The 27,616-nt window shown below is 36.6% G+C and overlaps 1 protein-coding gene across 1 annotated transcript in view; it reads left to right on the plus strand.

Annotated features, from left to right (window-relative positions):
• Positions 1-13,836: 13,836 nt before the first annotated feature.
• Positions 13,837-27,616, plus strand: part of LOC115851494 (uncharacterized) — a 206,618-nt gene continuing 192,838 nt past the window's right edge. The window contains exons 1-2 of the mRNA XM_060283514.1: positions 13,837-13,939; positions 15,167-15,361. Coding sequence (XP_060139497.1) covers positions 13,837-13,939; positions 15,167-15,361 — 298 coding nt within the window. The remainder of the gene's footprint in view (positions 13,940-15,166; positions 15,362-27,616) is intronic.

Below are 27,616 nucleotides of genomic sequence, written 5' to 3' on the forward strand. Positions count from 1 at the left end.
TTCTGATTTTTCATTAGCTTTTCTCTGTAGTTTACTGTTCCCTTTAAAGTAAGAGTACTAGCATTTTACCAGTTACGTTCATGTCCAATCTGTCCTCCCATTCTTGTAATCTAACCCCATTTTATGTCTGACCAACCCTTTTGGCTGTGATCGAGAGGGCGGGTAGGACTTATTATTCTTCACGTGGAAGATGAGTGCCCCGGTGAAATGCAGAAGTGATAGACAGAAGCTTACATTTGAGGAGGACCAATGGATGTTAAGGAATAAGATATTTCTTGATTATTATTTTTTAAAGTGAAGGTGACTATGTTTCATTTTGGGAAAGGAGCATGGATAGGTTTCAAAACAGATTTATTACACTTACTATAGGTTCACTACAAAAGGTGACAGACCACTTAGTATAAAATGGAGCTTATATCTTTGTTGATCAGAACATCATCTCAGGAGAAATCTGTTCTGAAATGTGTAATATCAAGCCTTCTCAAAAATCACTGTGAAGATGAGAGCTTCAAGGAAGATAAGACAAATTGTAATAAATTGCTTATAAATTTACTACACTTTTACCTTCAAAGTACCTTGAATCAACTTTAGAACTTTTTTGGATCAGTGCCTAGGAAAAGATGTACCATGGGCCAACATGTTCTCTTTTTAATTAGGGAACACACATAATTTAGGGAAATAAAAGTGAATTTTAGAAGCTCTGTTTAATGGTCATTGGTCACAAACTTCCTTTTTTATTAAAATTAGCTTGTAATAAAAAGAAAAGCCACTCCATAGGAGAGATTAATTGCCCTAATTGGATCTCCTTTTATTTTTTCATCCAAGTTATATGAGGAACTGAGTAAAAGGAAGAATTTTCTTGAATTTCCAAGGGTAACTAAATTTGGAAGTCTTGGTAAAAGGGATCATGGCAAACAGCGACGGTCCATAGTGGTGAGGAGCTGTGATGTGGGAAAAATAAAGGACAAAGAGCAAAATGAAGAAGTACTGTTGTTTTTAACCAATTTATAAGAATTGGTAAAATTTTCTCAAGTACCATACATACACACACATATGCACTGCACAACCGAACAATCCAGTGGTTTCCATTAAAACTGGAAGTTAGAACCGTAGCTAATCGGCAATGTAAGCACATGAAATCAGAGAGGCTAATGGAGTCCATAGTCATCAACCACCCTCCTGCTTTGGGTCGCAGTCCAGGGGGGCATGGTTTAAACATGTGAAATAAATGCAGAGATTACATAATGCAGCTTTAAATTGTGGTCTTTTTAAACAGACCACTGTTATTTAGTAAAATCCCGTGTGTGTGTGTGTGTGTGTGTGTGTGTGTGTGTGTGTGTATCTAAGGGGCATATGGTTTGAGGAAGTATGACTTATGTGATCTGGGAACATCCTTACAAATGAATTCCATCCCTCCTTATCAAGGAAATATCCTGATTGTGGCAGCTACTTGCTTAAGCTGTATTCTATTACTAGCCTCCGATCAGTATCTCTGTATTACTTGTCTGACAGGCTAGAGTAGTAAATAATAACAAGAATCCATTAACATAAGTGTTTATAGTTAAATCTTTATTGGTCACCCAAGACAGCTTTTGGTTCTGCTGTATGGAAATAATTGTTTCTATAATACACTTTCAATATGATCGGAGCCTTTATAAGACCTGCTGTGCTGAATGTAGCCTTTTGTTCTGAGAGGAAATGTCTCACCTCACAGAACAGTCTGGTGTGTCAAGAAAAGTTACTGAAAGAACCTGTTTCTTCATTTCTCATTCTTCTGAACTTTCTCTTATGAAACTTATCAATGCTATACACATTCAGGGAAATGTCTTAGTGAAAAGGAGTAGACATAAAGCTCCCTCAAAATCAGTGGTTATTACTCAAAAGCATGGGTCAAATAGAATTGAAGGACACTGAGTTATAAGTATCAGAAAATAGCAAGCTTCAGGCTGTTGAAAGTTTCTTTTTGTCTTTTTAAAGTAACCGTATATACAAAATAAAACTAAATTAGTCCTCTGTTCCTTGGTTTCAATAACAATAAAACAAAAGGGCATTTACTGGATTTGCCTTGTTTGCTACATTGTTTTTCAAGATGTAGAGTCTTCTAAAACACAGTATTCATAATTTTTCCAGAGTATTGGACACTATAGATTAGTCTCCAGAAAATTATTGTACTATGTCAGTTCCATAAAACACATTTCTTTAATAAGCACTAGTTTCAATACTTTATAAGAAAGATACAAATATGCTAGTTTTTAATTTTATTTATTTATTTTTGGCTGTGTTGGGTCTTTGTTGCTGCATGCAGGCTTTCTCTAGTTGCGGTGAGTGGGGGCTACTCTTCCTTGCGGTGTGCAGACTTCTCATTGCAGTGGCTTCTCTTGTTGCAGAGCATGGGCTCTAGGCATGTGGGCTTCAGTAGTTGTGGCGTGTGGGCTCAGTAGTTGTGGTGCACAGGCTTAGTTGCTCTGTGGCATGTGAGATCTTCCTGGACCAGGGCTCGAACCCGTGTCCCCTGCATTGGCAGGTAAATTCTTAACCACTGTGCCACCAGGGAAGCCCAATATGCTAGTTTTTAATATTATAAAATGATCAATTTAATATATATTTATATGCATACTTACATAAGTCTATAAATGTTCACTTTATAGTTTATGAATGAACATACTGTATTTTAGAATGTTCCTTGTAGTTTTATCTTTTTGAGTTTAGGATGTATTTTTTTCACAGATAAAATTTTGATGCTGTTTAACTCTCAAAAATTAGAACATCAAATCTTATTTAATCCAAAGTGCCTGTGAAAAGGAATATTAATAAGGCCCTGTGACCTACAGCTGCTTATCAAAAATGCATTCCTAGTTACAACTTAAGATTCAGGAACCTGTGTTTGTGTATTCTCTTACTCCTGGTGGTATCGACAGCTCAAAAGTTTGGGTGGAGTGGAAGTGGACAAACTCTGAAGATGAAGAAGTTCCTGTGTGTCTGTTTGCCATCTTTCTATTTGCATCACAAAAAGCAAATTGCTAGACAAGTTCCTCCTTAGTTTTCTATATTGGAATGGGCTGGCATTTGGAAGCAAACTGTACCACAACATAGGAAATTTTAAGTTGATCAGTTCCAACTTCTTGCCATCCATCCACCATTTATTCATATAATTTTCATTTTTTGAACTTTATATTGTTTGTGCTTAGATTGTGAATCTTTCAAAGAAATGCCAATTGTTCAATGTATGAAAAAACTTCATCTCTCAGAGTGATTTCAACTTTCTCCCAACTCTTACGGTTTTGGTTACAGGAAGGTCTAAGGTGAATTTGGCAACCTCTTCCATTTTGAAAGTTTAGAATGGGGGAAATGGATAGAAAGCTAGCAAACAAAGAACCATTCTGAAATTGAAGTAAGTTCTAATGCAAAAATTATTCTTTCCAGCCCCCAGGATGAAGACAAATTGCAGTTAGGCATTGCAATGGAATAATTGCAAACATATTTTCTCTAAAACCATAAGAGGCTAAAATAGTTTTTCCAAAAAAAACTTGGTCATAAGGATAAGCTTTCAAATACATATGTGATCTATGTGAATTTATCTAATTGCTGCTTAATAGAACCTTACAGATTTGCTAAAAGTCTTTTAATGAATTTATTTTTAGATTTTTAAAGGTGAATTTTTCCTAAAATTTTTGCTTGAGAATTGTTTAAATGAAATAATATTCAATGAAGCATAGCAGAATAAAGCCAATTGATATTTTAAATAAAGAAACTTGCTTTTATATTCATGAAGCTACTTATACTATGGATTATTTTAGCTTTGTTGAAATTCTGGCTTCCTTGATTTTCCTAGTGCAACACAGTACCGCATTTCTGTGGTTCTCCTGCTACTTCTCTGGTCTTCACTTTTGTTTGTTTTTGTTTGGTCTCTTTTGTTCTCACCTCTTTTGTTCCCACAGCGTTCTGTCTTCTCTGTTTTCAATCTCTCCCTCTTCACCCCAACAGCTTCAATTACCACCTCTGCTGAGATGATATTGGAACCTACGTGTCTAGTCTCCTCTCTTCTGCATTTCTTCCTGTCTGCTTAAACTCTTCTTTTAACTCTTCCACCAGTACCATAAACCTAACATGTTCAGTACAAACTCATGTCATTTTTTTTAAAAAAGCATACTGGACTTTTCCTCATGACTTTGCAGATTCTACTAATAATAGTACCATTTCTTCAGTCATCCAGGCTTCTCAGGCACCTCAGATGTCTCTTATTTTCCTCTAGTTCCTAAATCAGTCACCCAATTGCCACATCTACCCTCCTTCTTCCATTTCTTCTGCCCTCCCTTTGTTTTAGGCAGTCATTATTTCTCCCCTAGATATGTAACAAAATTTAACTGGAGCCTCTGCTTCCTTTCTGTCCCTACTCTGAAATCCATCCTACACACTCACAAATTAATCTTTCTAAAGTGAAGTTTTAATTAATTCTCTACCCCAATCCTTAAGAACTTACCATTTTCTGCCTATTAAGTACAATATTCTCATCCTGCCACTCAAGTCTGTTCAGATATGGTCCTACCACACCTGTCTCCTCTGTAATCTGCACCTCAGCCAGACAGGGGTGGTTGGTATTTCTGGGACAAACTGTGATTTCCTGTTTTTGCCTTCATCAATTCTGTTCCTTTCATGAAGAACATCCAACCCTGGCTCAACTTGTTAAGATGTCACTTAGTCTTCAAATGCTACAGTCATGCACCCTAACTAGTGCCAGTCCTTCTGTTTCTTTTATCTTTTTCCTCACATAGCACTGTTTGTCCGTTTCTAGTGGATCCTACCTTATTCCACTTTGCACTTTAGCTATTTGAAGATGTGTTTATTTCATTTTAACACATTTTTGGTTACTCATATGTGAAATAAAATGAAATACATCTATTACAGTGGAAGGTCTCTGAGGGAAGAGACTGCCTTATTCATATTTGTCTTTGAAGTAGCATATGGCAGGTGCCTAGGCAGTAGTAGATGTCTTAATTAATGCAGGTTTTACTGAGTGGTGAAAAAAAGACACCAGTATTATTTAGTACATGCACATTTATACACACGTTTGCTCAGCAGTTATTTGAGACATCTTAGAAAATATTCCAAGATTTTAGTCCTGAGGAATGTTGTCTTTCAGAATCTAGAAGTCAAGATGCTTCATTTCCATTTTTTTTCAGTGAAGTGGGAATAAGCCGGTCTTACTATTTATGTCCAGGGGCAATTTATGCCTCTGTATGCAGACAATTGTGAAAATACAAAAAGATTTTTGGGGTCTTTCTTTACATTTGTCTTGCATTAGCTCACTTTGCCTCATTTTCTCATGTATAAATTAGGGAATAATATTACCAACTTCACGTGGCGTTTGTGAGCGTTACCCGAATTAAAGCATGTAAACCACTTAGAACAGTGTCTGGCATAGAGTAAGCACCTGATAGCATTTAGCTAATATTATTATCAGTCACAAGCAAGCCTGCTTCTTTCAGGAAGCAACCCCAGAGCGGCTGGAATGGACGCATCTGGAGGCCGGCACAGATTTTTCCTGCACGTATGTCTTTGTCTAAGTCCTCCTTGGATCCTGCATATCTGGGTAATTGGAACTAAAGTGAACTGCACCTGTTTCCCTCTTTCACCTAATATATCAATCAACACTTCTGAGTAAACGTTACCGGTGATGTTTAGATGGGGAATTCTCATACCTTTCTGTTTCATGGTGGGGTGAATCACATTCCCATGTCAATTGCTTGTTTAAGACTATACTATGTTAGTTTCATAAAATGTAAGCTTCGTGTGAAAAAGGAACTGAGTCTGATTTATCACTGTACCTGAGCCATGGCACGCTGCCTGTGTATTGTAGGCACTCAAAAAACATTTCTTGAATGGAGTTAAATGACTAAAACATGTTTTGTTTTGCTTTCTTTTGTTTTTTTTGACCTTTATAAGATATCCTATAGATGAACTTTTTCTCTTGAGAGCAATTAACCTACAGTTTTTATTACCAACATAAATTACCTCTTATTCTGTATTAATAGCTTCTTTGCAATATCCTAGTGAAACAATTCTATTTATTTTTCTTATATGTGAACCCTTAATATAAGAAATTGGGTGTAAAATCTTGTTAATATATAACAGTGTTAGAAACATTCTGTCTCACCTACATGAAAATCATCTAATAAGATTAAATAACATTTAGCAGGTGCTTATTATGTGCCAGACACTGTTCTAAATGTTTTGAAAAATAAAATATGCATTTTCTTAAGCGTAACGTGATATCCTGGATTGAATCTCGGAATGGAAAAAAGACATTAGTGGAAAAACTGGTGAAATATGAATAATGTCTGGAATTTGGTTAATTGCAATGTACCAGTGTTGGTTTCTTAGGTTTTGACAAATATACTACAGGAATGTAAGAGGATAACATTAGAGGAAACTGGATGAGGGTTATACAGGAACTTTCTGCACACTCTTTGCAACTTTTCTTGTATATCTAAAATTATTCAAAAATAAAAAGTTTATTAAAAATAGGTATTCATTTGTTTAACCCAAGCAAGCCTATGATACAAGTATCATTGTTAACCCCATTTTACAAGCAAGAATCTGAAGTATAGGTTATTTCTCCAGGGTCAACAGCTGGTATCAGTGCCAAGGCACTGGCATTATATAGAGGCATCTCACTCTAGGTCGTATGCTCTTAGCCAGTACATGTTCCTTTATCTCTTGATTCAAATAATCAGGAAGTCATGTAGCAGATATAACCACAGTTCAGTTGATTCTGTGATCAACTATCTACAAACCAGAAACAGACTCACAGACATAGAGAGCAGACTTGCGGTTGCCAAGGAGGAGGGGGGAGGGAAAGGGAAAGACTGGGAGTTTGGGATTAGCAGATGTAAACTATTATATATGGAATGGATAAACAACAAGGTCCTACTGTAGAGCACAGGAAACTATGTTCAATGTCCTGTGATAAAACATAATGGAAAAGAATATTAAAAAAAGGAATGTCTATATGTGTATAACTGAGTCACTTCTGTACAGCAGAGATGGGCACAACATTGTAAATCAACTAAACTTCAATAAAAAAAATTTTTTTTTAACTGGGTGCATTTCAATTGGTTCTCATGGTCATGCCTGAAATTCATGAATCTCAGGCTGAGATGTTGCGTTCTGTGGTCTTATGAGGAGGGCCACTGTCTTAGTTCCCTGTACTGGTACATATTCCACCACCTTCCATGTAGGTCAAGTCTGTACAAGGATCATACTTTCATGCTTCCTCTGTCAAACTATTAATATAAAATACATAGTTGCTGCAAAGAACTGAAATAACATTCAGAGAAGGAAAACATACTAAAAAGCAAAAGCACTCAAGAAAATGTAAATAAAAAAATCACTCAGAAACTGTAAAGTCTATGGCCAGAAATTTAAGCTTAGAGGTAGCTAACATTTTCCAAATAATCTTATTGTACACAGCAGTCAAAAACCTCTTTATTCTTTAATGGGTATGTCTAGCTTGAAAACTCTATGTCTTGCCTGACCAGCTGCAACTATGACCACAGGCCACTTCTTTTTCTCATTATTTTGCCTACCTATTTATAACAATATCCTTTATTGTTTCCTTAACCACAAACTGCACTGAGAGAGAAAGAAACCCTTGGCCCTCTTATTTATTTCAGTATGACAGATGAAAACGTTTGGGGGAGGAGAGCTAACAGGAAGGGAAGGATTTTTTCCCTTCACTCTTTGATGCTGCTATTTCAAAGCACACTTTGCTTTTTTTTTTTTTCGGTTTTGGTTTGTGTTTTAGTTTAGCCAATGAACATTTACATTATTTGCAATGTATTAGGAAAAATGAAATTATTTATGTTTAGAAAAATCTGTGTGGGAGTTCAAAATTTAATTTCTCTAAGAAAAGTGTACTATTACTCCATAGAGTTAGACTATTGATTAAAACATTTGACACATTCCTACTGGACTCATTTTCTTTCTGGAAACACTTCTTGTTTTTACCTAAAAGATGGTGAAAAAAAATACTTAAGTCCCATAACATTTTATTTATTCCTAAAAAATATATTCCTGTTATATCATTGATTTATTCTCTTTTTGGGCAAATTGTTTAACAATTCCCAAACCTGGATATTGGTAATTATATTTTCCTTTTGGTTCAATATGTCTAAGAAGCACTTTTTAAAAACTGGACTAAAATTATATAGAGATTCATTGGAAATCCACCAACACTGGGTCTAATGTGTAAAGAAAATTCAAATAGCGGCAGACCCAATTTATCTCCAGCTTGGTGTGAAATTTACTGGTGCTGTAACACTATGGCCGCCAGGGGCCTTTAGTCCCGTTCTTTCCTTACTTCTCCACTTTCCCTTCCCCCACCTCCCTTCTTCCATTTCTGTGCACACGCTCAGAAGGCTGGCTGAAGAACGGGGAAGTGAGTTTTCCTTTGCTTTTACTCTCTCTGTATTTTTTATTTTCTCTGACAACAGAAGTTCTAAAGATACCTCATATAATCCAATATAGTTTAAAATTTTTGTTTTCTCCAGGATAACATTATTGGTTTACCCATTTTTCTTTTTTTTTTTTGAACACTGCTGGGCTGAAATTTCACACAAATATAAGTGTCTTGAGTAAATACATCGTGTATTTTTTTTCTTTTTCAGCATTTAGTGCACTATTTTGTTCACAGTGTGTCCTTAATGTACCATTTAATACACATGTACGTATGTTTTGCCTATAGTTATCATCATATTCCATACCAGACTGAAAAACATACTGAAAATATGAGTCTACTTTTCCACAGGCCTATTTAACTTACATTGTTCTATTTAAGGTGTGTGCCCACAACACCTTACCTTCCACCCTACATTTCTCAGCCCAACCTGTTTTTCACAGCCATGCATGAGTCCCACTTCTCCCATTAAGTGTCACTGGTGCATCCCAGCTTTTGTCTTCTTTTCCTTTACTCCTTCCTTCTATTCTCTGAATTTTGTGAGCTCTACTTTAATGCCAATCTTTGGCATGTAACATTATCATTAATATATTAGTACCCTGTATAATATAGACACAAAAATCCTTATGTGCTTTTTCTACCAAACTAGGTCTTAAGTTTCCATGGTGACCATGTCTTGTATTTATTGGTGTTCTCTGTTCTCTAATAGTGGAAATGTCAGTATACCACATTTTCTTTACCCGTTCATCTGTCAGTGGACATTTAGGCTGTTTCCACCTCTTGGCTATTGTGAATAATGCTGCAATGAATATGGGAGTGCAAATATCTCTTTGGAAGACTGATTTCAATTCTTTTGGATAAATACCCAGAAGTGAGATTGCTGAATCATATAGCAGTTGTAGTTTAAATATTTTTAGGAAGCTCCATACTGTTTTCCATAACAGGTGCACTATTTTACATTCTCACCAAGAGTGTAACAGTGGTTCCAATTTCTCCGTATCCTAGCAACACTTTGTTATTTAAAATTTTTTTTTGATAATAGCCATCCTAACAGTTGTGAAGCTATATCTCATTGTGGTTTTGACTTTACATTTCCTTAACAATTCGTGATATTGAGCATCTTTTCACAAACCTGTTGGTTATTTGCACATCTTCTTTGGAGAGATATGTATTCAGATCCTTTGCCCATTTTTAAATTGGGGTCATTTTTTGTTGTTGGTGTTGGTATGTGGGTTGCTTTTTTTTTTTTTTGCTATATATTAGTTTCTTATCTATTTTGACTATAAACCTCTTATCAGATATATGGTTTGAATATATTTTCTCCCATGCCTTAGACTGTCTCTTCACTCTATTGATTGTTTCCTTTGCTGTTTGAAAGGTTTTTAGTTTGATGTAGTCCTACTTGTCTCCTTTTAGTTTTGTTGCCTGTGCTTTTGATGTTATCACCAAGAAAAATATCAAGAAGATTTTACCCTATGTTTTCTTCTAGGAGTTTTAAGTTTCAGGTTTTATGTTTATGTCTTTAACCCTTTTTGAGTTGATTTTTCTGTATGGTGTAAAATAAGGGTCCAATTTCATGATTTTGCATATGGATTTCCCCATTGTACATTCTTGGTAATCTAGTTGAAGACTAGTTTATTGTATATGGATGGGTTTATTTCCAGTCTCCCTATTCTGTTCAATTGGACCCTGTCTTGATGCCAGTACAATACTGTTTTAATTACTTCAGCTTTGTGTTATATTTTAAAATTAGGATGTGTGATGCCTCTAGTTTTGTTCTTCCATCACAAGATTGTTTTTGCTATTTAAGTCCTTTGTGATTCCATAAGAATTTTATGATTGTTTTTTAAAATGCCATTGGAATTTTGATAGGGATTGCATTGAATGGGTAGGTTGCTTTGAGTAGTATGGACATGTTAATAATATTGTCTTCCAATCCATGAACACAGGATGTCTTTCCATTTATTTGTTCATCTTTAATTCTTTCATCAGGTTTTGTAGTTTTCAGTGTACAAGTATTTCACCTCCTTGATTAAGTTTATTCCTAGATATTTTATTCTCTTTCATGCTATTATGATTGGAATTGTTTTATTAATTTTCTTTCAGATAATTCATTTTTAGTATATAGAAACATAACTGATTTTTGTAAGCCAATTTTGTATCCTACACCTTTACTGAATTTGTCTTTTTGCTTTAACAGTTTTTGTTTTTGTTTTTGTGGAACATTTAGGAGTTTCTACATATTAAAATCATATCATCTGCAAACAGAGATCATTTTACTTCTTCCTGTCTGATTTGGGAGCCTTTTGTTTCTTTTTCTTGTCCAATTTCTCTGGCTAGAACTTCTAGTACTACTTTCAATAGAAGTAAGTGAGTATCCCTTCCTTGTTCCTGATGTTAGAGGAAACCCTTGGGCATATGTTTCAGTCTTCTCTTTCCCCTTCCAGAGATACACCAGGGACTGGGAATCTTGCCAGTTGTGTTGCACCTAGCTGGAGGAAGGGGCTCTGAAGGGTGAGTGTGTACTAATCCAAACCTTCCTCTGGCACCTACTAGATCTAGAGTATTCCTGGGACCATCAGCTCTCCAAGAAATGAGAGACAGAAACCAATCCTTTGGCAGCCCCTGGAAAAGTTGGAACATTGAACACATGGTCCAAATCCTTTCTTTTTCAGGAGAAGCTTGGGATTTGGGTTTTTCTCACCTGCTCGCACTGCACTGAGACAGTGGGAGCAGCTATTTTGAGAGCTTGCATGCTAGTCTAAACTGCTGTTTTTGCTCTCAGTGGCTCCCAACCTGGAGTCTTTTTGTTAGTGCTCAGATTCAGGCAAGACAGAAACAAGTCCCTCAGGCAGCCCCCAGGAAAATCAGGATGTTGGCTATGTGCTCCAGTCTTTTTCTTCCTCCCCATAGAGAAGATGAGAACTGGAGGTTTTGTCCCAATCATTGGTGCTGTTTTGGGGGAGGGATTATGGTGAGAGAGTATCACAGATTTTCCTACTGGTTTCAATGTGGTTGGCTTTGCATGTACCCTGGGTACAGGTGCTTCTCAACTCGTTTCTGGATTTCTCACAAATGGAATTAATTCATGTATTACTGTTAAATGTGTGTGTCTGTGGACAGAAAGAGGGTACAGAACTTTCTATTTAACTGTCTTGCTGATGTCATCTCCTTTTTTATTTATTTATTTTGTCTTTCCAGGTACTTGATCTAACAGTCATACATATATCTTGTACGCTTTAAAATAGTTAAAAATACTGGGCTTAAAAATACATCACGGGAATTTGCTGACAGTCCAGTGGTTAGGCCTCGGTGCTTTCACTGCTGTGGCCTGGGTTCAATCCCTGGCTGGGGAACTAAGATCCCACAAGCTGCATGGTGGCGTGGCCAAAAAAAAGGTACATCACAAAGTAACATATCACTTTTCAGAAACTTAGTATGAAATGGTTAAATCTTTTGTGTAATTTTTATGCAGTTCTCCTTATGCAAAGCTCTATTCAAAGTGAGGCTGGTGAATTTTCACCAAAGGTGTTCTTAGTTTCACTAAACTTGTTATTCAAGATGTGTGAGTTAATTGGAATTGGATGAGGAATTGCTAAATATTAAAACTTGGAAGATTTTACAAATTTGCAATCTATTTTGGGAAAGGAAGGAAGGAAGAAAGAAAAAAAGAGAAATTGAAGACGGTACAGTGTGTGTTACTTTCTGACTAGAGGTATAACAGTTAGAGGGTAGGTATGCTGGAAAAACAGGTCCAGGTATCCTAAGAAAACAATGAATGCAACAGACACTGTGATGAAAATTAGATGATCTTGAAAACCTACAATCTCTGTTAAGTTAGGCTGGCCAGAAAGGAATATAACAACCTCTGGCTCTAGGCTAGGACACACTTGGTCATTCTTCCATCTAGATGAGCAGATCAGAAATGGCATGTGACCATTTTAAGAACTAGAGCCTGAGAAGACAGAGAGTACACTGTACTGAAGTGGAGATTAGGAATAAAGTCTAGGACTGATCAAACTCAGTCTTTCCACATGCTTGATTTATCTTATCAAATTGTCAGTTTCATTTGATTAAAAGATCTAAACTTCCCAAGCAAGAAGCTTCAGAGGGAGTAAAGACCCTCTCCCCTGCTTACTTGGTGGGCATATATTTAATAGACATACTCTAGGTAGCTAATATTTTAGGTATCTACACACTGCTTAGGAGAGGGTCGGGACTGAGGGGTATTATTAGTTATTTATTATTCACAAAAATTACAAGGATCTCAGCTTGGTTCTATCAACATATAAGTTAGTTCATCTTTGAGTAAGATAATTGTACTTCCTGAGAAGGTGGTCTTGGCCTCAAGTAACTAGAACTTATGTTGTTTTTCTTTTTTCTTTCTTTTTTTTTTTTTTGCGGTACGCGGACCTCACTGTTGTGGCCTCTCCCGATGCGGAGCACAGGCTCCGGACGCGCAGGCTCAGCGGCCATGGCTCACGGGCCCAGCTGCTCCGCGGCATGTGGTATGTTGTTTTTCTTGACTACAAAAGCTTTGCACCTATGCTTCCTTAAAGCATATTGGAAAAATGAAGACTCCAAAGAGAATTATTTTCTCTTTTCCGTATTAGTCAACCCCACCTTACCAACCAGGGGAACTACAAATTATCATGGTTCTGAAACTGGGAGACTGATGCAATTTCTTCCCCTGAATGCTTGACATTCCACATTAATAAGTAGAAAGAAGGAAAAAAAGTCTTTCCTGCTGGGAGTATGGTAGAAATATTGGAATTCTTTCCAGAATAAGAAGGAATCCAAATCCACAGCAGCACATTGTTTGCATGTTTTTCTAAGCTATATTTTCAGCCTTGAAAACTTTCATGCAGTGCCTCCTGCCAGAATATGACATACTCCACTGAGACTGAAACTAGCACCTGTGAGAAGCAAATCCATGACCATTAAAATATTCAGCCCCTGGGTGGGACAAAAAAAAAAAAAAAAGAAACAACCCTTGTTCATTGAGGTTGTGCCAGGAAAAGGCCACAGTTGAGCTGGCACTGCAGCCATGGCCAGAAAGCAGTTTATTGGGCACTTGGAATTCACAGCATTGCTTTGATTCTTAAACACAGCTACACTGGACTGGATTATAAGATGTGGCTCTGTTTGATTGGTGCATCTCATGTACCTGGTATTATACTTACTTCGATTACTGCACATGTTGTCCTAATATTGCAATCTCCTCTTGGCCTGTCTGTTTACCCTCTATAAGTGAGTGAAGTGTGGCCAGGTTTAAGAAAAGTTAGTCAATACTATTTGTCCCCACTTTTGGTAAAAACATGGTGCATTTGCATGAGTGATGCGACTAACACTTGGCCTCACTGTGTAGACAACCCTCGGGAATGGAAGGGACTGGGAAAAAAAGGAGGGAGCTTGTCCCACCCAAGGGCATGGCAGTCACTCTGCTCTACTTGAGTGTTGTCACACAGGATCTGGGTCCTGGAGGTAACAAATCTTCCACATTCTTAAGAGAAGCTGTACATGAAATAACTTACTTCTTAAGTGTATGTGTCAGTGCAGTGTGTATGCTATTCAAGGGCAGAAACTGTATGTTTTATCTTTCAATTCCAAGTAGTGCCCTTACATAGTAGATCAATATGTTTCCCCCCTTTCATATTATTTTAGTAAATTAAAGTGAACTAAGACCTGTGTATTTTATAGACATGCATGTGATATATAAAATAGGTGGCCACATGGTAATACTTTGCTTGTATGTTTCCTGTCAGTGAAGGACTTTTGTATTAAATAGGATAAAATAGGTATTGGAAAGAGAAAACTGAAGTATAATATGGATGAGAAATTTACAAAAACATTTGATCCCACAGTTTCAAATTTTCCCACCTGGATTCATTGCATCCCAGAGTATGGAGTAAACATTAAAAAATCATCAAACTACTTAGCAAATATTTTAATAAGTAAATGAAAGAAATATATCAAGGATGCTGGATATAGTTAGACAAGCTACAAAAGTGGTTACTAAATGGTTCCAAGGACGTGGGCCAGCTTGAAGGAGTTTTTATTGATTTGTGGATAGATGAAAAAATATAGACAATTACAGTGTATGGAATTTATATATTTATTTGTGTCTGGGTGTATACGTACACATAAATGTCAACTATTTTTTTAAAGGACTAATTTTTTTGAGATTTCTGTCCTTTCTACATTTTGAATATTAAAATTATGATATTATGGTAATAGTACATGTTAATGTTTGTCTATTTGCTTGACTATCTCTTTTGTCAAAATAAAAGACCATTAACTCTAGTCAGTTCCCAAAATTTTATTTAAATTTTTCTTGATCCAAGAAATCCAAAACTCTGGGAGCCACAGTACTGGGAGCTCACTAGGGCTCCTAATGCTCATTTTTATTCCACATGCTTATCGAGATTGTGTTACAGTTAAGATGACACCAGGCTGGTAGATGGATAAAGATTCAAATTATATGGGATGACAGAATGAGAATCTACAAACGTCTAGACAGTTTGGAAAGTGGGCTACACTTTACAGGATGAATTTTTCACATGAACAAATGCTGCATAATTTATTGAGTAATTGAGGACCCTAAGTCAACTACATGGTTATGCAATGGGGGTCGAGCCAGCCCAGTGTGAGATCTAGGAACCATTAATAGGACTGCTAGAAAATTGTCCTGTTCAGTTCTGCCTTTTTTAGCATATATATGGATGTTGTGTAGGAATCTAGATGTCACTTTCAGGAAGGATGCCTTTGAGCAAAGTAGTGCTCATTCTGTGGAACTGGAGCAGGGAGGCAAAGATTCTGATCTGCACCAGATGAAGAATAAAATCCATGATGTTTGGCCTGAAGAAGTGGTTCAGGAGGATTACTATCAACATCAAATACTTGCAGGTATAGAGATTTTGTTCATGACATGAAGAGTAGAATTAGAACAATGGGCATAGACCATGGGAGGCAAACTACAGTTTGATATAAAGAAGTGTTTTGTTAGACCAGTAGTGTAGAAAAAGGGCAGCTCAGGCAGTGGACACCCATGCTAACACTGGACAATGATGAGGTCTTTGCCAGTCGTGGGATAGATATTTTAACCCACAGTTTACCCCGGAAGCCATGTGTTATCATTCCCATTTTATCTGTGCTACAGATGAACGTGTTGGTTGGTGTCTGAGTTGTGTGGAGAATTGGAATTAGTGACCTTTGCCTCTACTGCCTGTGGGATGTGTAGCTAGTCACCTCACACCTGGGAACATCAGTGTCTCATCTGTAAAGTGAGAGTGTAGAGCTCAGCCACCTTGTTTTTGTTTTCTATTGTTGCTATAACACATCACCACGTACTTAGTGGCTTAAAACAACATACATTTATTATGTCACAGTTCTGGGGGTCAGAAGTCTGAAATGAGCCTCAGTGGACTAAAATCAAGGTGTCAGCAGGGCTGGATTCCTTCTGGAGGCTCTAAGGAAGAATCTCTTTTCTTGCCTTTTCCAGTTTTTAGAGGCCACCCACATTCCTTGACTCATGACTCCGTACCGTCTTCAAGGCCAGTAATGTTGAGTCAAATCTTTTTCACATTGCATCACTCTGACACTCACTTTTCTGCCTTTTTTTCCCATTTAAGGACTATTGTGGTTACATTGGACATACCTGGATAATCTTTACAATTTAGTTGTTTTAAGGTCAGGTGATTATCACATTAATTACATCTGCAACCTTTTATCCTCTTTGCCAGTAACATAACATATTTATGAATTCTGGGGATTAAGACATGGACATTTTCTGGGGGGTCATTTTTCTGTCTACCACATCCTTTAAAGTCAGTTTTACTGCCCACAGATCTAGGAGATAATGTCATCTTAAGCCTGACTTGTTACAAAGGAATGAGACAATTCTCAGGGAGGTAAGTGGACCTGAAGTTTGTCAGTACTCATGGCATCCTCTTAGTGTCCCACAGAAATTCTACTTTTCTCTGAACCACTAAATGTATATGATACTGATTATTCTTTCCAACCAGTCCTCAGCCAAAGACTATCACCTGAATAGTTTGATTTCTGAAACCATTGAAAGAGCAGTCATTCCTAGATGATTGGATCCCATTGGTTACTAGTTTTTGGAATGGAAGTGCACAGAACTTGGGCAGAGCTGATTCAGGATGCTTGAGTGGTTTCCCACAGGGTAGCCCGTTATGTGGCAGTCTATGTTTAGCCTTACCAAGCCTAGATGACAGCCTTCCTTAAAGATGAAATGGAGTTCTACAATTGCTCCCTTGTCTCTAACTTCACCGTGCTAAACAGAGCAGTTATGTTAGAGAAAATGAGGTTTACTCAATTTCCCTTCCCTCTGACTCTCAGTGACCAAAAGCACACTTTAGAAGCATTCCATATGCTGCTCAAAACAGGGCACAACTCTGACTAAACAGCTAGAGAAAACCCTGGTTTACAACCTGTCATAAATCTTTATTCCAAACAAGCTCATGAACGTGTTCTTTTAAAAAATTTTTACTTGAGTATTTATGATCTTGACTTTCAACGTTCACGGTGTTTTGTGAGCCCTGTTAGGAATAGAGGAGTGAGTAGCACAGCAGACTCTCTTCCCAACAAAAAACGATTTAAATGGGAAAAAAATATTGAGACAATTATTTAATGAATCTGGAACTTGCTGTAAGGGCATACAGAAAATGGAGAAACACTCATTCAAGAAAATCTATGAAATCTCGGAAAGAACAGTGAGAGTCTGTGGCATTTGGGCCACAACCCACTTCCTTCCTCTCCCTTTCCCACAGTCTCCTTCTCATGAAAACTATTCCAAGAGTTCTAATTCTGGTGAGTGCTGTAAAGAAGGAGGGGGTCCCTCTTCCCCAAAGTTCCAGTCTAGGGCTACATTTTCAACTTGAGAGGAACAGGCTGCCAGCTTTTCTCATCTCCCTCTGTCCCATGCTGCAGAAGCTTTATTCCAGGCAAGAAAGAGTAGCTGAGAGGACCAGTTCTCTCTTCCTTCATAAACCCCACTCATAAAATAGAAACTACCCAGGTATGGCAGGCTGATCAAAAGGCAGTGACCCACACGTTTCTGCCCAGCTCATTTTATAGGTCAGAGATTTCACCCTGGGAGACTAAGGAACACTGCTCCATGCTCCCAGGGATTGCCCAGAACATACCTGTCAGCAGAGGTGTCGCTCTGTGAGAATCAGGCCACTGCCTCTGTCTTCAGCTCCTGTGCAGTGCCATAGAGGTTCTGCCCTAGGGAGAGGCAGGCCTTAAAGACAAAGAGCTTTATAGCTCTCCCTGAGGAAAAAGACTGTGTGGAACAGAGCGTGGAGAATTTCATGTCAAAGGACATTGTTGAAAAGAGCAGAGATTTTGGTGAAAGTAATTAAAAGGATTCTCAAAACTCCTTGATACAAATAGAAATAAGCAAAATGATAAAGTAAGCAGAAGTTTCATAGGGAGAACCAAGAAAAGAGACCCCCAAGAAGAGCTCTCCTGGGATCACAGTCAACCCTGCTGGTAACGAGTGCTGTGTGCAAGCTCTGTGCATCACTCACTCAGGAGCAATCAGAGCAGGGAGTGGGGCAAACTTGAAAACGTTCCCCAAGCAGCATAGAGATCAGTCAACAAAGAACAGAAGTCTCACTGGCTCTAGGACCTTAAGCACAACCTCTGACCAACCACTAATTGTATATTAAGCTACACTTACTGACTAAGGCAACTCCTGGGATGCCAGCCTTAAAAATAAAATCATACACACCCTTAGTAGGGTGGAAGACTGTGTGCATGCCCAAGACTGTACCTTTTCAGAAGTTATCAGAAAGGCAAAATAGAAGGTACTAAATCCTGGTTGAGCATGGGGCAAAACCACGAACTCCTTGAATTGTCATAACAGCCTCCAAGCCACATGTACATGCAAGGGTGAAGTGCAAAAATCTAACTGGCCAAAGAAGGCTTAAGTGCAATCTTCAAACAATAAGAGGCTTATGCAGTCCCTAAGGCAACCCTTAGGTAGACAGGCTACAAGATAAAAACAAGAATATCTGACAGGGACATCAGAGGCCGCACAGGAGGCAAAGTAGGTGTCACAGAGTCAGATCAGTCAAATAAATAAATAAATAAATAAATGACTAAACAAACAGCGGCTACATTAACCCATGAAGGAGGGTATTAGTATCCAGAAATTGCTACAGCACATTTAAAGTTTCTAATTTTCAGCCAAAATTCATGAGATATGCAGAGAGATAGGAAAAGATGATCCATACGCAAGAAAAAAAAATCAGGCAACTGAAACTGGTTTTTAAGGAGTCCAAATGCGGAACTTAGCAGGCAAAGACTTCAAAGCCTCCATAATAAGTGTATGCAAAGAACAAAAGGAAACTATGTACACATAAATAATTAAAGGAAGGTGTGAGGACAATGTTTCATCAAATAGAAAATATCAGTAGAGAAATGTAAAGTATTTGATTTTATTTATTTTTTTAAGATGCTATGACTGATTTGCTTGTATTGTTTTGTTTTTCTCACACACACACACACACACACACACACACACACACACACACACTGTATTTTATTTTTACAAGAGATAAATAAACTGACACCAAGCATTGTAAATGGATGACCACAACAAAAGCAACAATGATTGCAATTACCAAACATGAAACACACTCACACTATGGCATAATATTGACATTCAGTCCAATAATCCTCCACTGTAACAGCTCCTTCACTATGCAGTGAAAATTGATTTGTATATTTTTTGCCTCTGAGTCCTTGTGAGATTTTTTTTTTTATTCAAACAGAAAGTCACAAAAATTATAGTCATCCTCATCAGTTCACTCAGTCCCATGTAATTAATTTTTTTTTCATCTTGATCTTTTGTTAGCACTTTTATGAATTCATCAGGTTTCCATTAGAGTTCTGAAAATGCTTATTCATTTAGTTCAGCGGTATAGTCAGTTACCAGAAACCTGTACTTGTCAGTGTTTTCCATGAATTCTTTGAAGATGAAACCCTTTTATAGGAACATTTTTGCAAAAGCATGAGAGTACACCCTGTAAAGTATTTTAAAAGGCCAAATGCAAATTCTGGAGTTGAAAAATAAAATGGCCAAAATAAATATTTTCTAGAGGGGCTCAACAATAGATTTGAGCTGACAAAAGAAAGAATTGGCAAATTTGAAGATAAATCAGTAGAGATTATGGAATATGAATGTGAAGAGAAAAATAATGAAGGAAAATGAACAGATCCTTAGAGAAATGTTGAATACCATTAAGTGTACCAACATATGAATAATGGGAGTACCAGAGGGAGGAAAAAGAAAGGGGCAGAAATAATAGATGCTGTAATGAAATAAAGCAATAATGGCTGAGAACTTCTCGAATTTGATGGAAAACATTAGTCTACACATCCAAGAACTTCAAACAGAATAAATGCAAAATATCCATATGTATACAAATCACACACAAAATGCTGAAAGACAAAGAGAATCTTGAAAGCAGCAAGAGAAAAAACAGCTCCTCAAGTGTAAGAAAACCCTGATAAGATTAATAGTTGACTACACATCGGAAACAATGGATGAGAATTCAGTGGGATGACGGGTTAGAAATGCTGTAAGTTAAAAACAGCCAACAAAGAATCTTATAAATAGCAAAACTATCTTTCTAAAATGAAAGTGAAATTAAAACATTCCCAGATAACAAAAGCTGAAAAAATTCACTCTTGTACAGCTAGTGGACCTGCCATACAAGAAATACTAAAGGACGTTTTTTAGGCTGAAAACGAGTAACAATGGACATTAAATCTAAGCCATAAATACAAAAAAGAGTTCCAGTAAAGGCAATTAAGCAGGTTGTGTAAAAGAACATATAATTATAGATTTCCCTTTTTCTTCTTTTATCTGATTTAAGGAGAAATTTTGGAAAACATATTATTTCATTATATTTTTGTACATACAGAAATGTAATATATTTGACAATATCAGCACAAAGCAGGCAGGTGGCAAAAAGTTGCACTGGAGCAAGAAAACGACACCAAATGGTAAGTAAAATCCACAAAAAGAAATGACACGAATCATAAATGGTAAATAAGAAGGTTAATATAACAAACTCTATAAATGTGTACTTATTTGACTTTCTTCTTTCAGCTTCTTTAAGGCATAAGATTACATAAAATAATAATTATAACAATGTATTGTTGAGTTTGTAACATATAATGACCTAATATGTATAACAATAAAAGCACAATAAAAGGGGTAGGGAATGGAGTTATATACGAGTAAAGTTTCTTTATTTTGCTAGAATTGACTTAGTATAAATCTGAGGGAGATTTTACAAGTTAATATGTATATTGAAAACTTTAAATCAAACAGAAAATAAACACTTAAAAATACACAATTAAAAATTCTTAAAGGAATACAAATGTTACACTAGAAAATATTCACTTAATACAAAAGAAGACAGTAAAGGAGTAATAGAGGAATAAGAAAGACATGAGACATTGAGAGAACAAAAACCAAAATGGCAGGTTGTAATTTCAACCATATCAATAATAATGTTAAAATGTGAGGGTTTGTGCTGGAACAACTGGAGATTCACATGCAAAAAAAAGAAAAAAGAAAGAAAAAATCTAGGCATAGACATAGACCTAACACCCTTCGCAAAATTAACTCAAAATGAATCTCAGACCTAAATGTAAAACACAAAATTATAAAACTCCTACATAAAGAGATAACATAGGAAAAAAAACTTAGACGACCTTGGGTAGAGCAATGACTTTTTAGATATATACCACCAATAGCACAATCTCTGAAAGTAATAACTGATAAGCTGAACTTCCTTAAAATTAAAAAATTTTGCTCTGTGAGTATGAAGGAAATTAAAACTTGTTATTATTAAAGTGACCTGTGAAAACATTGTTACTGGAAATTGAGTGGACTGGAGGCCTTTCTTCTAGAAAACAAGGACTTGATTGTCAGGTCTATATTAGGTTCTGAACCTTAATGCCATGTATTTGCACTTACGAAAAATTGTTTCAATGAAAAGTACATTAGTAGTAAGAACTTCTGGTCTAGTTGGGAGTTCTTCCATTTGAAAAATGTGATATTTGCATGGAACTGTTTGAATCTTTTTGTTTTCTCAGTTTACCCTCCACTGGATAGGATTGAAGCTAGAATTTTCCCTTCCGATAAAGGAATGAAAAGTGAACATGTTATTTGTAGATTGATGTTTAGTACTAGAGCAAAAGTTGAAATATTAGAATATGTTTTAAGCCTAATCCTTGGTAGTCTTATAAAAATATATCTATTTTACCTATCTTTTGAACCTATAATCACATTGTTTTTCAAGGTATTTATATGTTTTTCCTCTTTTCAGAGCTGCTTCTATGGGGCTGCCTTTTTTTTTTTTTTTTAAGATAAATTGAGGTGTCATTCACAAAAGGCTGCATTTTTTGTTAAGATTTCTTACAACTATGGCTGGATGTTGTACTCTGGTCTCCCCAAATGGGCCATTTTATCTTTATCATGACTTTAGAGTTCCTCTAGAGTCACTTCTAAAGTCATGTGGTCTTTAACTTTGCAGACTATTTTGCATCTGAGTGCTAATTCAGATTTAAGTTTGAGTCTTCCCATATCACTCCATGAATGTTGACAATGGAAGGAATACCTTTCCTGTAGTTTCAGTTCTAGGCTGAAAGCCTGGGGGAAGAAACTTCATTTTCTTTTCTGCACAAATCAGAAAAACAGCTACTGTGCAGTTTCCTTGTTGACCTCAGCGATGTACTGGACTGGTAGTGTTAATTCAGATTCAAGAAATTATCTGAATCTTGGTTTGAGCAAACTTGTTATCTACATGCAATATTAACTAGATTGGATAGCTTTTATATTTTCATACGTACACATAGGCTCTCCCCACCCTCATCAACATCCATTAGTTATCGAACTTTGTGAACTGGCATTGAAACGTTACAACAATGTTTTGTTGCACAAATTTTATAAACTTTTACAGTGCAATACATGTTATTTTTCAGAGACAAACCAAAGTTTAATTTTTCAAGGTTCATGCTGTTTGCTTTAGCAACATTTGATGGTGGATCTTTTATATACATTTGTAATAGATGAAAAATAAACCAGATTGCAAATGCTTTTTCTTTCTTTTTTAAAGCAAACCATGTACCAAGTTTTTTGGTCTGAATAATGTAGGGTAAGTTAAATTGCATTCTATTAACTAATATGAGTGTATTTCTGTAAGTATAGTTATGTTGAAATAAAGTTTTAAAAAGAAAAAAAATTTTTTTGCTCTGTGAAAAATAATGTCAAGAGAATGAGAAGACAAACCACAGACTAGGTGAAAATATTTGCAAGACACATCTGATAAAGGACTGTTATCTAAAACATATATAAAGAACTCTTAAAACTCAACAGTCAGAAAACAAACTGATTAAAAATGGGTCAAAGACCTTAACAGACATCTCACCAGAGAAAATATACAGATGACAAATAAGAATATGAAAAGATGCTCCAAGTCATATGTCATCAAGGAAATGCTGATTAAAACAATAATTAGATACCACCACATACCATTTAGAATGGCCAAAATCTGGGACAATGACAATACCAAATGCTGACAAGGATGTGGAGCAACAAGAACTCTAATACATTGCTGGTAGGGATGCAAAATAGTGTGCCTATTTTGGAAGACAGTTTGGTAATTTCTCACAAAACGAAATGTATTCTTACCATACTATCCAGGAATCCCGCTCCTTTATATTCATTCAAAAGGGTTACAAACTTACATCCACACAAAAACCAGCACATGAATGACTACAGCAGCTTTATTCATAATTGCCCAAACTTGGAAGCAACCAAGATTCTTCAGTGTGTGAGTGGATAAACTGTGGTACATCCATACAGTGGAATATTATTCACTGATAAAAAAAAAGGAGCTATCAAGCCATGAAAAGACATGGAAGAACTTTTTGCATATTGCTTAGTGAGAAAAGCCAATTAGAAAAGGCTACATACTGTATGATAACAGCTGTATGACATTCTGGAAAAGGTAAAACTATGAAGACAATGAAAGATAGGGGCTGTCAGGAGTTTGTGATGGGGTCAGGGAGGGGATGAATTCGTGGAGCACAGAAGATTTTTAGCGCAGTGAAAATGATGGAAACGTGACATTACACATTTATTCAAACCCATGGAATGTACAACACCAAGAGTGAACACTAATGTAAACTATGGACTTTGGGTGATTATTATGTGTCAATGTAGGTTCACAATTATAAAAAAATGTACCCCTGTAGTGTGGGATGCTGATAGTGGGGAGTGGCTGTGCATCTGTGGGGACAGGATATATATGGCAAGTCTCTGTACCATTGCCTCAATTTTGCTGAAAGCCTAAGTCTGCTCTAAAAAAAAATAAAGAGTTGAAAAAAATGTGAATGAATTAAAAACCCAATCAAAAGGCAGAAATTAGAGATTGGATGACAAGACATGATCCAAACATATGCTGTCTACAGGAGACATAGTTTAGATTCAAAGGTACAGATATTGAAAAGAAAAGAATAGAAAAATATATACCATACAAACAGCAACCATAAGGGAGCTGGAGTGGCTATACTAATATCAGACAAAATAAACTTTAAAACATAAAAAGGAGGAAGAGTGATATTTCATAATGATAAAAGGTTAAGTGCATAAGGAAGATGTAGCAATTATAAACATGTATGCAACTAAAACCAGAGTCTCAAAAATACATGAAGAAAACCCGATAAAACTGAAGGAAGAAATAGACAATTCAAAAATAATAGTTGGAGACCTCCATACCTCACTTTCTATGATAGATAAAACAATAAAGCAGAAGAATGCAAGGTTGGTTTAACATACAGAAATCAATCAATATGATACATGATATTAATAGAATTAAGGGTATTCCTCCATGGAATCTAGAACCCAGAATTTAATGAGAATCAATATTTACATGACCAAGTTTTCAAAATGAAGTGTTCTGCTCAAGTTATAATGGTACAAAGTTTTTCCCCACGCCGTGATTCTCATCCAGCAATATTTAAAATTAAAATCAATATTTAAGGATTCATTTTCCCTCAGAATGGTGCTCCGCCACTTATCAAATATCCTTTCCTTCTCCTCATAAGTATTTTCTAAATTCACAAGTGGATGAGAAAAGTTGGCGTAGAAATACAAGCCCTACAGTTTCCTGAAATTCCCAGCATACTTTTTGTTGTAGAGGTGGAGTATTTCTTGTTGTAGTGCTGCATGCAGATTAAAAATCAGAAAAGGCCTTACGTTTTGTTTCCATGATTCCCACAGAGTCTGGTCTCTTAGCCATACACATCTCAAAATCTGATAGGCAGCTTATGCCATAGCAGTTATTCAGTAATACCTTGGTTTTTTTTTTTATTGATTGTCAAGGGTTGATTAGGCCCTGTGAACACCTATGTCAGTCAGCCTTTCCAGTGATTGACTTATTCCAGGGAATGAATTTAATAAGCTACACTGAAAAAAAAATTATTTTTCTACTAGGGATATCTACCTCAGAAATGGAGATTTAACTGAAGCTAAAACTTATACTAATGTATTAAATATACTAATGGGGCTGTACTGAAAAGTACAGAGAATTGGAAAAGGCACACCTGCCTAAAGAAGCAAATCTGCTAGAGCCTTATCTTGGCTGGTAGGAACTTTCTCCTTAGGTGAGTACAAAGCAGTACTCTATTTTGCAAACTATCTCCTTTTCTTCTGATTCAATATTTGTATTTGGTTGGTATATTAAATGAGCCTGCAGTTTACTCTAATCGTTACTTTGTATTAATATGATGAAGTTGTTAATAGTCTCTGTTAGGGGTAATGTTTTACTTAGACTTTTCCTCAACTAAGGAGCCTAGGAGAGACTGTTGTAAACACCTGATGTTTTTGTCACTCAGCATTATTTCATGCCCCCTCTTTTGTTTTTGTTTTTATTTGAAGGAGAGATGAGTAAAATAGACTACAACTTTCCTCTGGGGAATTATTATTTTCTAGTCACTTGATAGGTGATGGTGGTGAGATTGACTCCACTCTTAACTCCATTCTCTATTTTGGGAGTAGAATTTGGTTAAGCCACTGATTTATCCTTACCTTCAGCCACAGTGATTGACAGAGTGATTGGATTATTGTCCAGCTAGAGGTTATGAGATGCCAGAGAACATTTGCTGAGATTGGTGGGAGGAAGATGGCTTTTTCTTCCCCTGGTAGAGCATGGTATGAAGAATTGAAGCCAACACCTGCTGAAGCCATGCTCCGTACCTTAAGGGGAGAACCTAAAACTGCCAAAGAGACCAATTTTGAAGCTTTGGGATAATGTTATTATTGTAGAGTACAGAACAGAGAGATGGAGAAGAAACGGCCTTTGTTCATACCATTTGAGTCATTGGATCAAGCCTCATCTGAAATCAAATATAGTATCTATATCTGGACTGTTAAATTATTAATGAATAGATTTAATTTATATGTAAGTATGTTTAATTTAGATTCTCTGTCACTTGCTGATGACACAGCTGAAGAAATGTTACTCAACTGATAAATGAAAGCTCATTCATCAAAAATTATTTTTCTTTATTAATACACATAATGTAATATTTGACCATCGGGCTCCCCTGGTGGCGCAGTGCTTGGGAGTCCGCCTGCCGATGCAGGGGACGCGGGTTTGTGCCCCGGTCCGGGAAGATCCCACGTGCCGCGGAGCGGCTGGGCCCGTGAGCCATGGCCGCTGAGCCTGCGCGTCCAGAGCCTGTGCTCCGCAACGGGAGAGGCCACAACAGTGAGAGGCCCGCATACCGCAAAATAAAGAAAGAAAGAAAGAATATTTGACCATCAGGAAAACTTATCACTTACAAAGTTAGGTGTGTGTGTTTTCAATCAGTGGTATGATTCTTGTGATTGGGAAGCACAAACAGGTGAAGAGTCTCACGTGAGTTGGGGGGTGATCCTTGTAACAAACAGATGCTTGGTTCCAATCATTAGACCACAGAGAAAATACTGCTTTGGAGTCCAGTGTTTCTTGACGCTGCACTTAACTGTTTGTTTTACACTATGAATTTCTTGGATACTGTGTGAGCCTATTTTAGAGGCTTAAGTTATGGTGCTCACAAACTCCCTCTGTGTCCTTAAAAGGACAAGAAATATTGGCATACTGCTTCTCTTTGTTCGCATTTGGACACTCCTTAATAGAGGGTCAACAATGGCAGCTGTGTAAAATTTCCCCAAATTACTATAATTTCCTCTAGCCTTTGCACTTCAAATGAGCAAGGAGGAATTCTTTAAAAAAATTTTTTTTAGACAAATGCTATACTTATGTTCCGTAATAAACACTGAGTTATAATCTATCGTTTCCCCAATAAATTCTACCATTACCTATGTTGGACTTCCTGTGACATCTACCCTTACCAGGCAAGTTCTGTTCCACCTTTATCTCCATTTTGGAAGACTGGCTCTTTGTTTTGTTCCTTCCCTGTGGTACACCATTTAAAAAGGTCAATTTTAGGAACTCTTTTAGTTGAATATTTTTCCTTTTGTTCCTATTTTAAAAGACTGCAAGTTTGCATCTAATTTTTCAAAGAATAAGTATTTTTGTCATTTCAAATCTGATTGCCTGAACCAGGTTTTAAGTCTTGGGCTATATATACACAGTTTAAAGAGAAAAAGTCTTGAAAATATTCATTTGATTTTATCAAAGTGAAAGTCTGGCCTAGAAGTTCAAGACTTCCAGATATGTACAGTTAGTGGATCGAATTACCTGGATCGGCTCTCTCTTAATATTAAGTCCCTCTTTTCTTCTCTCTCCTCATTCTTTAGTATCTAAAAATATGGATTTGGCTCTGAGGTTCCACAGTAAATATTCCCTCAAATGTTAGCAATCTTAAACACGGAATCCAGTCTCTAATCTTATTTTTCATGGCACCTCTACTGCACTTTACAACTGCCTTTATTTTTCAATAAAACCTTTAGAATGCAGAATCCTAGGCTTTGTTTTTTCTTCTCAAATCCTAAATGCAGGTGTTTCAAATAGTTCCCTCTTTAATCTTTATCTCTCTATTTCCTTTTCTTTTGCTCATTATCCACTTCCAAGACTTCAAAAGTCAACTCTGTGTGTAACTTCAAAA

This window comes from Globicephala melas, chromosome 14 (genome assembly GCF_963455315.2).
Source record: "Globicephala melas chromosome 14, mGloMel1.2, whole genome shotgun sequence".
In the NCBI taxonomy this organism is placed as follows: Eukaryota; Metazoa; Chordata; class Mammalia; order Artiodactyla; family Delphinidae; genus Globicephala; species Globicephala melas.